This window comes from Erinaceus europaeus, chromosome 10, assembly GCF_950295315.1.
Source record: "Erinaceus europaeus chromosome 10, mEriEur2.1, whole genome shotgun sequence".
Lineage (NCBI taxonomy): Eukaryota > Metazoa > Chordata > Mammalia > Eulipotyphla > Erinaceidae > Erinaceus > Erinaceus europaeus.
In genome coordinates, this window is record NC_080171.1 from 27093203 (window position 1) to 27106112 (window position 12910).

The 12910-nt window shown below is 45.1% G+C and overlaps 1 protein-coding gene across 4 annotated transcripts in view; it reads right to left on the reverse strand.

The window, feature by feature from the left end:
- Positions 1-340: 340 nt before the first annotated feature.
- ADAMTS13 (ADAM metallopeptidase with thrombospondin type 1 motif 13) overlaps positions 341-12910 on the reverse strand; it is a 45491-nt gene continuing 32921 nt past the window's right edge. For 3 of the 4 annotated variants that reach the window (XM_060199357.1, XM_016187412.2, XM_016187414.2), the window contains 5 exons: positions 11853-12138; positions 11273-11419; positions 10872-11048; positions 3333-3517; positions 341-802 (listed from right to left, as the gene is read on the reverse strand). In XM_060199357.1, the coding sequence (XP_060055340.1) occupies positions 617-802; positions 3333-3517; positions 10872-11048; positions 11273-11419; positions 11853-12138 (981 nt within the window). In that variant the 3' untranslated portion in view covers positions 341-616. Of the gene's footprint in view, positions 803-3332; positions 3518-4059; positions 4119-10871; positions 11049-11272; positions 11420-11852; positions 12139-12910 lie in introns of those variants that run through there. The other variant, XM_060199356.1, reaches the window with a different exon arrangement.

Consider the following 12910-nt stretch of genomic DNA (forward strand, 5'->3'; position numbering starts at 1 on the left):
GTGTCATTAGCATAGGGGGCGGGGCTTATGGGACTAGACTGCGTATCGGGGCTCCACGACTTGTGTTTATTAACATAAGGGGCGGGTCCAGGCGGCGCGGGATTCCCAGGTGGTCAGCTCTTCCGCCCCAATCTGCTTGGAGGCGGGGCCTATGGAGAGTAAAGCGAGGCCTCAGGTCACAAGCAGATGGAGACTGCTTAGAAAATAAGACAGGAGTGGGCAGGGATTGCTCGGAGCAGCAATGACACTGATCAGAATTCGCACTGGAGCCTGCTTACCGCAGAGGAAGGCCTGCTAGGCTGTAAGCTAGGTAGGATATGTAAAGAAAGTGCCACTGAGACAACGTGCTCCATTTATTGTACTGCATGCTGCCTTCGCAGAGTCCTGCCTCCCATTCTCTAGCCATTTGCACGTTGGAGGAGGCCCTAAGAGACATGCTTGAGATTGTGAGCATTCAATTGCAAACCTTTCAGAAAGCAGAGATCATCAGAATCAGCCCTGGGGGCTACCGGTCACCTCATTCATAAATGCCAAGTTCCTTCCTTTTGCTTCCAGGATTGGGAAGGGCATCCCCGGCAGCGATCCGGCATCAACTAGGGGTGTGCTTAGAAAGCAGTTAGGGCAGGCTCCTCGTAGGCTGCTGCACTCCAGAGGGGAGAATCCAATACTGGCCCTGAAGGCTGGCACGTGCCTCCAGGAAGCCTTGACTGAACTCCATCTCCACCTGGCTGCCCTGTGACTCCCAGTAGAGTGCCTGCTGCCCACGGAACGTCGTAGTCTTCGGGCTGTGGATGTCACGTATCTGAAAGGAACAGGGCAGTCCAGAGGACCAACCACAAATGCCAATTAGCTGGCATTCACAGAACCCTTAACATTCAAAGTATCATACATGCAGGGTCACGTTTAATCCTCCAGCAACTGTGCTAGGACACTATTATTCTACCCAGGAAGCAGAGGTTCAGAGAAGTTATGCTTCTTCCCTAAGGACATGCAGCCAGATGTCAGAGCTGGCATGTGAACCCAGGTTTGTCTGATTCCTTGGTGTCAGTCTGTCTCCTCTGGGGGAGCTGTCCTGAAGGAGTGAGGAGGCACATTCTTGGATGTTACATGAGGGCTAAACTGATGTATTCTATATTCAGTATTTCAGTAGGCGTTTGCTGGGGAATAAATGGGAGACATTTTTCCCATTCTTTCACTAATGGTTTTGAGACCTGGAGTCTGAAGTAAATCCAGGGGATCCTTTAGACCACCACCCCCATTTCCCATCCCCAGGAGGAACTGTCAAGAAATCAGGGAGCTGAGGGCTGGATGGTGGTGCACCTGTTTAAACACACAAGTTACCATGCAAAGAACCCAGGCTTGAGCCCACACTCCCCACGTGCAGGAGCGAAGCTTCACAAGTAGTGAAGCAAGTACCACAGGTGTATCTGTCTCCCTCTCTAGCTCCTCCTCCCCTCTCAATTTGTCTGTCCTGTCAAATAAAGAACAAAAAAAAAAAGGAAAAAGTAGCTTCCAGGAGTGGTGGATTTGTCATACAGGCACTGAGCCCCAGAAATAACCCTAGTGGCAAAAAAAAAAAAAATCAGTAGCATGGGAGGTGGCACAGTGACTACAGGAATGGACTCAGAAGCATGAGGGCCTCGGTCCAAACTCTGGCATCTCATGTGCCAGCGTGATGCCTTCATTCATTCTCTCTCTCTCTCTCTCTCTCTCTCTCTCTCTACACACACACACACACACACACACACACACACACACACACACACAAAATCATTTTTACTGTCTTATTTACATATTTATTGGATAGAGACAGAGAAAGGAGGGATGGGAAAATAGATGGAAAGAGAAACCCTTGCTCGTAAAGTTCCCCCCTTGCAGATGGGGACTGGGGGCTTGAACCCCTATTCTTGTGCACTGTAATGTATGTGCTCAACCAGATGCACCACGGCCCAGCCCTTGGATAAATCTTATTTATGTATTTATTTATTTATTTATTTATTTATAAATAGCAGAGATAAAAATCACAGAGCTACCAGAGCACTGTTCAGCTCTGGCTTATGGTGGTGCTGAGGACTGAACCTAGGTCCTTGGAGCCTCAGGCATTAAAGTCTTTTGCATAACCATTATGCTATCTCTTCAGCCCCTGGATAAATCTTTAAGGGGAAAAAATCAATGTAGGGGGCCAGGAGGTAGCTCATCCAGTAGATTTCACACTTTACCATTCACTAGGACCCAGGTTTGAGCCCCTGGTCACTACATGTGAGTATTTGTAAAAGGGAAGTTTCCCAAGTTGGAGGAGCATTACTGTAGTGTCTCTCCTCTCTTTGTTTCTCCCTCTCCTCTCTATCTCTCACCCTCTATGTTAAAGAAAGAAGCACCACTCTCAGCAACAAAAAACAAACAAACAAAAAAAATGACCCCATCCAAAAGTGGAGAAAGGATATGAACAGAATATTCACCATAGAAGAGATCCAAAAGGCCAATAGACATTAAAAAATGTCCCATGTAATTGATTGTCAGAGAAATGCAAATAAATACAATAATGAGATACCACTCAACTCCTGTGAGAATGTCATACATCAGAAACAACAGCAACAACAAATGCTGGAGAGGTTGTAGGGACAAAGGAACCCTTCTGCACTGCTGGTGGTAATGTCAATTGTTCCAATCCCTGTGGACAGCAGTCTGGAGAACTCTCAGAAGGCTAGAAATGGACCTACCCTATGACCCAGAAATTCCCCTCCTGGGGATATATCCTAAGGAACCAGACACAACCATCTAAAAAAGATCTGCATAAACCTATGTTCATAGCAGCACAATTTATAATAGCCAAAACCTGTAAGCAACCCAGGTAACTGTCCAGCAACACGAGTGGCTGAGAAAGTTGTGATGTGTGTGTGTGTGTATGGGGGGGGGGGGAACGAAAAATAATGAATTCATTTTGGATGGAACTTGAAGGAAACCTGTTAAGTGAGATAAGCCAGAAAGAGAAGGATGAATATGGGATGATCCCACTCATAGACAGAAGTTGAAAAATAAGAACAGTAGGGGGAAGGGGAAACACAAAGCAGAACTTGGACTGAGTTTGGCTTATTAGACCAAAGCAAAGAACTGGAGGGGCTTGACTTACAGGTCCCAATGTACTATGGTGAAAGAAGACGTAGCTGGGGGATCAGAATGTTTTGCAGAGAGCTGAAAATTTGTATACCTGTACCAACAATTGTATTTACTGTTTACTGTAAACCATTAATTCCCCCCCCAAAAAAAAAAAATAGAAAAAGAATGAAGTCGGTCCACTCCTGTGTCTTCCCATCACCCAGTCTAATACTTACTGAGATGTAACTGGCATCAGTGCCCTCGGGTCCAGTGTTCCTGTGGGTGGCCAGGGCATGGATGGCAATCTGTGCCCCTGGCGCTACGCTGATGAAGATGCGGCAGCCGCCTGCACTCTTACTGTCTGGACTCACTGAGGGACTCACGATTTCACCCCGGGGTCCAAAGAGCTGCATGTCACACTCTGCAGGGGAGAGAATGTGGGTGGACAGGCTGTAGTCCTCTCAGGAGCACAGGAACCCTGAGAAAAACAGATAAGGCAGAAGCTGAGCTCTTCCCAGCTGAAGAGGGGTGGGGACAGTGGGGGTGGGGGGCAGCTGTGGTGGAGATGGGCTCCTGAGCAGAATCCTCACCAGTGCCTCCCTTCTGCTCTCTGGGCTGTAGGAAGGCTCCATCTGGGGACTGTCTGTCTGCCCTCCTTAGTAGAGAGATGGCAAGCAGAGCACACTCCACAGCACATCTCAGGCAGGACATTTATGAGGATCCAGCAAAATCACATGCATAACGGCACTGAACTCAACACGGCACAAAGTCCACAGAATGAGCATACCTGCTTGTGCTCATGGGCCCCCCAGAGGCAACACTCAAGGTGCACAGGCAGCAAGGAGCACCAAGAAGGCAGGCCACAGGCCTCACGCTGCCTGGGCTCCAGGTCACAGAGCATGCAGGGAGTCTGCAGAGGCCAAGTCCTTAGAATCCCACTTTCAGGGTCAGGCGGTGGCATACCTGGTTAAGTGTACACACTACAGTGTGTAAGGACCCAGGTTCAAGCCCCTGATCCCCACCTGCAGGGGGAAGTTTCACAAGTGTTGAAGCAGGGCTGCAGGTATCTCTCTTCCTATCTCTCTCTCCCCTCTCAACTTCTCTGTCTCTATCCAATAATAAATTAATTAATTAATGTTTAAAGAAAGACCCCCACTTTCAGGGGCTAGGCAGTGGAGTACCAGCTGAGTGCATACATTACCTTGCACCTATAGGGGAGAGCTGTAAAGAAAGCACTGCAGGCGTCTATCTCTCTCCTTCTCTATCTCTCCCTTCCCTCTCTATTTCTGTCCTATCAAATAAAATAGAGGGGGGGAAGGAGTCAGGCGGTAGCGCAGTGGGTTAAGCACAGGTGGCACAAACACAAGGACCTATGGAAGGATCCCGGTTCGAGCCCCCGGCTCCCCACCTGCAGGGGGGGCACTTCATAGGCAGTGAAACAGGTCTGCAGGTGTCTCTCTTTCTCTCCCCATCTTCCCCTCCTGCCTCCATTTCTCTCTGTCCTATCCAACAACAACAACATCAATAACAACAATAATAACTACAACAATAAAACAACCAGGACAACAAAAGGGAATAAATATTTTTTTAATTTTTTTAAAAAATAGGGGGGGTGGTCACAAGAAGTGGTGGATTCATCGTGCCAGCACCAAGCACCAGCAATAACCCTGATGGCAATAAGAAAATAAATAATAATAGGGACCAACTAGGAATACCAAAGGAGACCACCTGGAACCGAAACAAGACAGGACTAGAACAACAACAGGAACCCACCAAATCACCAGTGAGTGCAAACACGTGTGGCTGGTGACAGAGAGGAGCCTAGGGAGAGACTAAGTGGCTGGTAACAGTCCAGCAGTTTATCAGTTGAGACACCACCTCCAGTCTGTTCCACCAACAAGGAGACAGCTGAAGGGAGGAGAGGTCTCCCCAGAGACTCACCAAGTGCAACTCTGAGTCTCCATTGCTACTGCCCTCAGAATCTGGAGCAGTGGCAGGGAGGGACACCAGGGGACAGAGATCTAACCAGGAAACTCAGGAGAAGACCTATACCTCAGTGGAATAGCTGTGGGGCTGTGAAAGTCTCTTTGCATAACCACTGGATTATCTCTGCCACACCCTGCCTTATCTCTTGGTCAGGAGTCAGTGATTAAGATAAGAAGCCTACTTATAGTTTAGAAGCCCTCAGGCTCCCATAGCCTACAGAGAAGAAAAAAAAAAAAAGAGGCTTTTAAATCACTGAGCCCCAACTCAGGGACTAAAATACTATTGAAACAACTGTTAACTTCCACCACTGTGAACCCTTTAATTACCTTACTTAGACACAAGTCAATCCAGGAAACAGTAATCAGTAATTTGAAAAGTACTAAGAGAGGGAACTCATAACATAGTACATAAAATGGGTAAACCAACAAGAAGAAATATTGGACAAAGGAACCAGGACAACAGTCCAGCTAAAAGCCCTCCAAAGGGTGAAGCACAAAATAATGAGTTCAACATCCAAACATTAGCTAAGGAAATAATCACAGGAGTGAGTAAAGAGTTTGAAAGAATTGTAATCAGAAATACAGGAACAACAAATGAGACTTTGTTGTTTTTTTTTCATTATCTTTCTCTTTTTTTTATTATTTTTTTTTATTAAAGAAAGGATTAATTAACAAAACCATAGGGTAGGAGGGGTACAACTCCACACAATTCTCACACAAATGAGACTTTGGAAGAAATCACTAACTATCTTAAGGTTCTTAGAGAACTGAAAGCTGAGATAGCTGAGCTAAGAACACAACTAGATGAACAAGCTAAAACAGTATCAGAACAGGGTAACAAAATAGATGAACTCCAGAAAACAGTAGAGGGTAGAGAGAATAGAATCGATGAGGCTGAAGACAGAATTAGCAAGATCGAGGACGAATTAGAGACAACTAAAAAAGAAGTAAGAGATCTCAAAAAGAGATTAAGACATGCTGAAAACAACAACAGAGACCTATGGGATGACATCAAAAGAAACAATATACGCATTATTGGCTTACCAGAGGAAGAAAGAGAAGGAGAGGAAAAAAGCATTTTCCAGGCCATAATAGCTGAAAATTTCTCTAGTCTAGACAACATCAAAGACATAAAGATTCAAGAAGCCCAGAGGGTCCCAAACAGAATTAACCCAGACCTAAAGACACCAAGACATATCATACTTAGAATGGAAAGGAATAAGGAGAAAGAAAGGATCCTGAAGGCTTCAAGAGAAAAACAAAGAGTCACCTACAAAGGAAAACCCATAAGATTAGCAGCAGACTTCTCCATACAAACACTACAGGCCAGTAGAAAATGGCAAGATATCTATCAAGTGCTCAATGAGAAAGGCTTTCAGCCAAGAATACTATATCCTGCTAGACTGTCATTCAGACTAGACGAAGGCATCAAAACCTTCTCAGACAAGCAACAGTTGAAGGAAGCAACCATCACCAAGCCTGCCCTGAAAGAAATTCTGAAAGGTCTCCTATAAACAACCAGACCACCACAAATAGGACATATATCAAAGCACTCTAAAACTCTACGAGAATGGCGTTAAAATATCTTCAATCTTTGATATCAATAAATGTCAATGGCCTGAATTCACCTATTAAAAGACACAGAGTAGGAAGATGGATCAGAAAACACAACCCAACAATATGCTGTCTACAGGAAACCCACCTAACTCAACAATACAAACACAGACTTAAAGTAAAAGGATGGAAAACTATCATACAAGCCAATGGCCCACAAAAAAGGGCAGGAACAGCTATTCTCATATCTGACATGATAGACTTTAAAATAGATAAGATTTAAAAAGATAGGAATGGACACTACTTAATGCTCAGAGGATCAGTCAATCAAGAGGACTTAACAATTATTAACATCTATGCACCCAATGAGAAGCCATCTAAATACATCAAACTTCTACTGAAAGAGCTACAGCAATATATTAACAGTAACACAATCATAGTAGGGGATTTCAACATCCCACTCTCTCAACTTGACAGATCATCCAGGAAGAAAATAAGTAAAGATATAAGGGAGCTAAATGAAGAGATAGATAAACTAGAACTATTGGATATTTTCAGAGTCATTCATCCCAAGAAACTGGAATACACATTTTTCTCAAATCCACATGGGTCATTCTCAAGGATAGACCATATGTTAGGCCACAAAGACAGCATCAGCCAATTTAAGAGCACTGAAATCATCCCAAGCATCTTCTCAGACCACAGTGGAATTAAATTAACACTTAACAATCAACAAAAGATTAGTAACAGTCTCAAAATGTGGAAGCTCAACAGTACACTTCCTAACAACTTCTGGGTCAAAGAGGAAATCAAGGAATAAATCAAAATGTTTCAAGAGTTCAATGAAAATGAAGACACAAGCTATCAAAATATTTGGGACACAGCTAAAGCAGTCCTAAGAGGGAAGTTCATAGCTTTACAAGCACACATTAGGAAACAAGAAAAAGCACAAATAAACAGATGATTGCACATCTTAAAGACCTAGAAGAAGAACAACAAAGGAATCCTAAAGCAACCAGAAGGACAGAAATCACTAAAGTTAGGGCAGAAATAAATAACATTGAGAATAAGAAAAACATACAAAAGATCAACAAAAGTAAATGTTGGTTCTTTGAAAGAGTAAACAAAATTGACAAACCTTTAGCCAGACTCACAAAACAAAAAAGGGAGAAGACCCAAATAAATTGGATAGTAAATGAAAGAGGAGAAATCACAACAGACACCGCAGAAATTCAACATATCATGCGAGGCTTCTATGAACAACTATTTGCCACCAAACTAGAGAACCTGGAAGAAATGGACGATTTCCTAGATACCTACCAACTTCCAAAACTAAGTAAAGAGGAAGTGGATAACATGAACAGGCCCATCACAGCTAATGAAATTGAAACAGTTATCAAAAATCTCCCCAAAAATAAAAGTCCTGGACCAGATGGTTGTACAAATGAATTCTACAAAACCTTCAAAGAAGAACTAATACCTCTACTTTTAAAAGTCTTCCAGAAGATTGAAGACACTGGAATACTCCCTGCCAGCTTCTATGAAGCCAATATCACCCTGATACCAAAAGCAGATAGGGACACAACCAAAAAAGAAAACTACAGACCAATATCTCTGATGAACATAGATGTGAAAATATTGAACAAAATTCTAGCCAACCGGATACAGCAGTATATCAAAAAGATTATTCATCATGACCAAGTGGAGTTTATCCCAGTCATGCAAGGTTGGTTTAATATACGTAAATCAATCAATGTGATCCACCACATCAACAAAAGCAAGACCAAAAACCACATGGTCATATCAATAGATGCAGAGAGAGCCTTTGACAAAATACAACATCCCTTTATGACCAAAACACTACAAAAAATGGGAATAGATGGAAAATTCCTGAAGATATTGGAGTCTATATATAGCAAACCTACAGCCAACATCATACTCAATGGTGAAAAACTGGAAGCATTTCCCCTCAGATCAGGTACTAGGCAGGGCTGCCCACTATCACCATTACTATTCAACATAGTGTTGGAAGTTCTTGCCATAGCGATCAGGCAGGAGCAAGGAATTAAAGGCATACAGATTGGAAAAGAAAAAGTCAAACTGTCCTTATTTGCAGATGACATGATAGTACACATGGAAAAACCTAAGGAATCCAGCAAGAAGCTTTTGGAAATCATCAGGCTATACAGTAAAGTGTCAGGCTATAAAATTAACATTCAAAAGTCAGTGGCATTCCTCTATGCAAACACTAAGTCAGAAGAAATTGAAATCCAGAAATCAGTTCCTTTTACTATAGCAACAAAAACAATAAAATATCTAGGAGTAAACCTAGGCAAGGAAGTGAACGACTTGTATACTGAAAATTATGAGTCACTACTCAAAGAAATTGAAAAAGACACAAAGAAGTGGAAAGATATTCCATGTTCATGGGTTGGAAGAATTAACATCATGAAAATGAATATATTACCCAGAGCCATCTACAGATTTAATGCTATCCCCATCAAGATCCCAAGCACATTTTTTAGGATCATAGAAAAAAATGCTACAAATGTTTATCTGGAACCAGAAAAGACCTAGAATTGCCAAAACAATCTTGAGAAAAAAGAACAGAACCGGAGGCATCACACTCCCAGATCTCAAACTGTATTATAGGGCCATTGTCATCAAAACTGCTTGGTACTGGAACATGAACAGACACACTGACCAGTGGAATAGAATTGAGAGCCCAGAAACGAGGCCCCACACCTATGGACATCTAATCTTTGACAAAGGGGCCCAGACTATTACATGGGGAAAGGAGAGTCTCTTCAACAAATGGTGTTGGAAACTATGGGTTGAAACATGCAGAAGAATGAAACTGAACCACTGTATTTCACCAAATGCAAAAGTAAATTCCAAGTGGATCCAGGACTTGGATGTTAGACCACAAACTATCAAATACTTAGAGGAAAATATTGGCAGAACTCTTTTCCGCATAAATTTTAAAGACATCTTCAGTGAAACGAATCCAATTACAGAGAAGACTAAGGCAAGTATAAACCTATGGAACTACATCAAATTAAAAAGCTTCTTCACAGCAAAAGAAACCACTACCCAAACCAAGAGACCCCTCACAGAATGGGAGAAGATCTTTACATGCCATACATCAGATAAGAGTTTAATAACCAACATATATAAAGAGCTTGCCGGACTCAACAACAAGACAACAAATAACCCCATCCAAAAATGGGGGGAGGACATGGACAGAATATTCACCACAGAAGAGATCCAAAAGGCTGAGAAACACATGAAAAAATGCTCCAAGTCTCTGATTGTCAGAGAAATGCAAATCAAGACAACAATGAGATATCACTTCACTCCTGTGAGAATGTCATACATCAGAAAAGGTAACAGCACCAAATGCTGGAGAGGGTGTGGGGTCAAAGGAGCCCTCCTGCACTGCTGGTGGGAATGTCAATTGGTCCAACCTCTGTGGAGAACAGTCTAGAGAACTCTCAGAAGGCTAGAAATGGACCTACCCTATGGCCCTGCAATTCCTCTCCTGGGGATATATCCTAAGGAACCCAACACATCCATCCAAAAAGATCTGTGTACACATATGTTCTTGGCAGCACAATTTGTAATAGCCAAAACCTGGAAGCAACCCAGGTGTCCAACAACAGATGAGTGGCTGAGCAAGTTGTGGTATATATACACAATGGAATACTACTCAGCTGTAAAAAATGGTGACTTCACCGTTTTCAGCCAATCTTGGATGGACCTTGAAAAAATCATGTTGAGTGAAATAAGTCAGAAACAGAAGGATGAATACGGGATGATCTCACTCTCAGGCAGAAGTTGAAAAACAAGATCAGAAAAGAAAACACAAGTAGAACCTGAAATGGAATTGGCGTATTGCACCAAAGTAAAAGACTCTGGGGTGGGTGGGATGAATATAGGTCCATGAAGGATGATAAATGACCTAGTGAGGGTTGTATTGTTAAATGGGAAACTGGGGAATGTTATGCATGTACAAACTATTGTATTTACTGTTGAATGTAAAACATTAATTCCCCAATAAAGAAATAAATTTAAAAAAAAACAAGGGCAACAAAAGGGAATAAATAAATATTTTTTAAATGCAAAAAAAAAAAAAAATGGACAAGAGCCATCTTGGATGGGAGTGTTAGAGGATGTCTTCCAACACCTTGAAAGCAGCACTCACCCAGCCTCCCCTCCCCCAGCACCTCATCTCACCTCTGTGGAGGGTTCTGGAAGCAGGCCGACTGCTGTATCGCAGCACTACTCCGATTCCCGGCTGCACCCGATGCTGCCTCACCACCAGTGTGTTGGCTCTGGAGCTGAAAGCCAGGCCAGCCAGTCTCCGGCATGTCTTCCTCCAGATGAGCCGGCCCCACAGCAGCAGCATGTCCCCTGGGGCAGGCCACCTGGTCAGGACCTGGCTGCGCCCCTGGGCCAGCCCCACAAGGCCCTCCATAGCAGGTGGAGCTGAGCTGGGGTCTGACTAGCAGAGCCTAAGGACTTTTGTCCTGGCTGTTTCCTCCTGTGTATAACGGGGGCAGTCATACCCCAGACGAGAGATAACTTTGAATGCTGGGGCAGGTGCCCCGATGTGCCTGTCAGGGGCCTGGACGTACCTGCGCTGCAGTTGAGGGAGCTCTCGAGGACTTGGAGAGTCACTTCCTCACCCAGGGGTCGCCCAATGCCCACCATACAGTCAGCGGGCCCCTGTCCCCGCATGTCAATGATGCCTGTAGGCTCCAGGTGCTGCCGGCCACAGGCACCTGGGAGTGAGGGAGCAGAAGCATGGGTGAGGGGGGCTTCAGGTGGGACAGAGCAGGACCCAGGGTTCCCATGCTGAGGAGGAGGGGGAAGCTGAAGGCTGCCAGTATCCCAGGCATGGAGAAGGGAATGGTGTATGTAGGTCTCCCAGGCAGGGCCCTAATTCTGTTCCATTGCCAGTTCCATTCTCTCCATGGCGATAAAAGCCAGCTTGCATATCAACAGTGCTGGGCTGGCTTCCTTAGCCCACCCTTCAGCCCTGTTCCTAGTGTCCCAGGTACCCCTGTGGGGTTAGTGTCCTGGGATGTCTCCAGATACCCCCCCCAAGGAACGCACCCTACCCCTCTCAGGAAGAGACACCTTCACCCACCTCTCCAGCTCACCCACCCTGCCACATACACAGGCATCAGGATAGGTAGAAGGAAGAAACATAACTGGACTCTGTCGTCGTTTCCTGGGTTGTGGTCCCCCAAGACTGGATGGTTGGAGAGAGGAACTGGGCCCAGGGTAGGGGCCACAATGGGGAGACCCCAGAGATGGTTTCCTGGTGGGGTGCTGGGCTGGCCATTCCCTGTCCCGGGCACGGCCCAGCCCAGCAGCCCCGCACCATCACTGGCTTGGGCAAGTGCTGGCAGAAGTCGGCTGGCATGGACATCCAGGCCCAGGGTCCAAGGCAGACATCTCGCCGGCGCTGGATGCCCTCCCCACAGGAGACGGAGCACTACCAGAGAAGAGGAGAGGGATTAGGCTTCCTTCTGAGAATGTGACAGTGACAATGTGGCCATAGGCCAGGAGTCGTCTGATACCGTCTTTGCACAACTCAGGAAGGGGGTGCACGTCTCTGTGCTGCAGAGGAGCAGACTGGGGCTCAGAAAGGTCACCTTGCTTGTGTGACATAGATGGGAGGAACAGAGACTGGTGCTCCAGACCCCAGCTGTCATTCTGGAAACTCCTTTGCAGGGCCGGAGGGTGGCTGTCACCACTCATGTGTCTGCCCTGCACTGTCCCTATCCAAGATCTCGCCTCTGCCCAACCCATAATATGCCCAGGACTTTTCTGTCCCAGGCAGCCAGAGCTTTCTGCTTGCCCTTCCACCTGAGCACATACACACACACCCAGGAGACCTGACCCCACAGAACACTAAGCAATGCCTTGCAAGGAGCCAGGAACAAACTGGCATTGCCGGGGGCCAGGAGGCCGCGTACCTAGTTGAGTGTACATGTTATAGTGCACCAAGGACCCGAGTTCAAGCCGCTGGTCCCCACCTGCAGGGGGAAAACTTCACAAGCAGTGAAGCAGGTCTGTGGGTGTCTTTCTGTCTCTCTCCCTCTTTATCTCCCCCTTCCCTCTCTACTTCTGGCTGTCTCTATCCAATAAATAAAGATTTTTTAAAAATAGCGAGAGGTTATATGATACTGGTTAAACTTTCAGGTACTTCAAACACTTAAAAGACATAATAAACACACACACACACACAACACAGTGGCATTGAC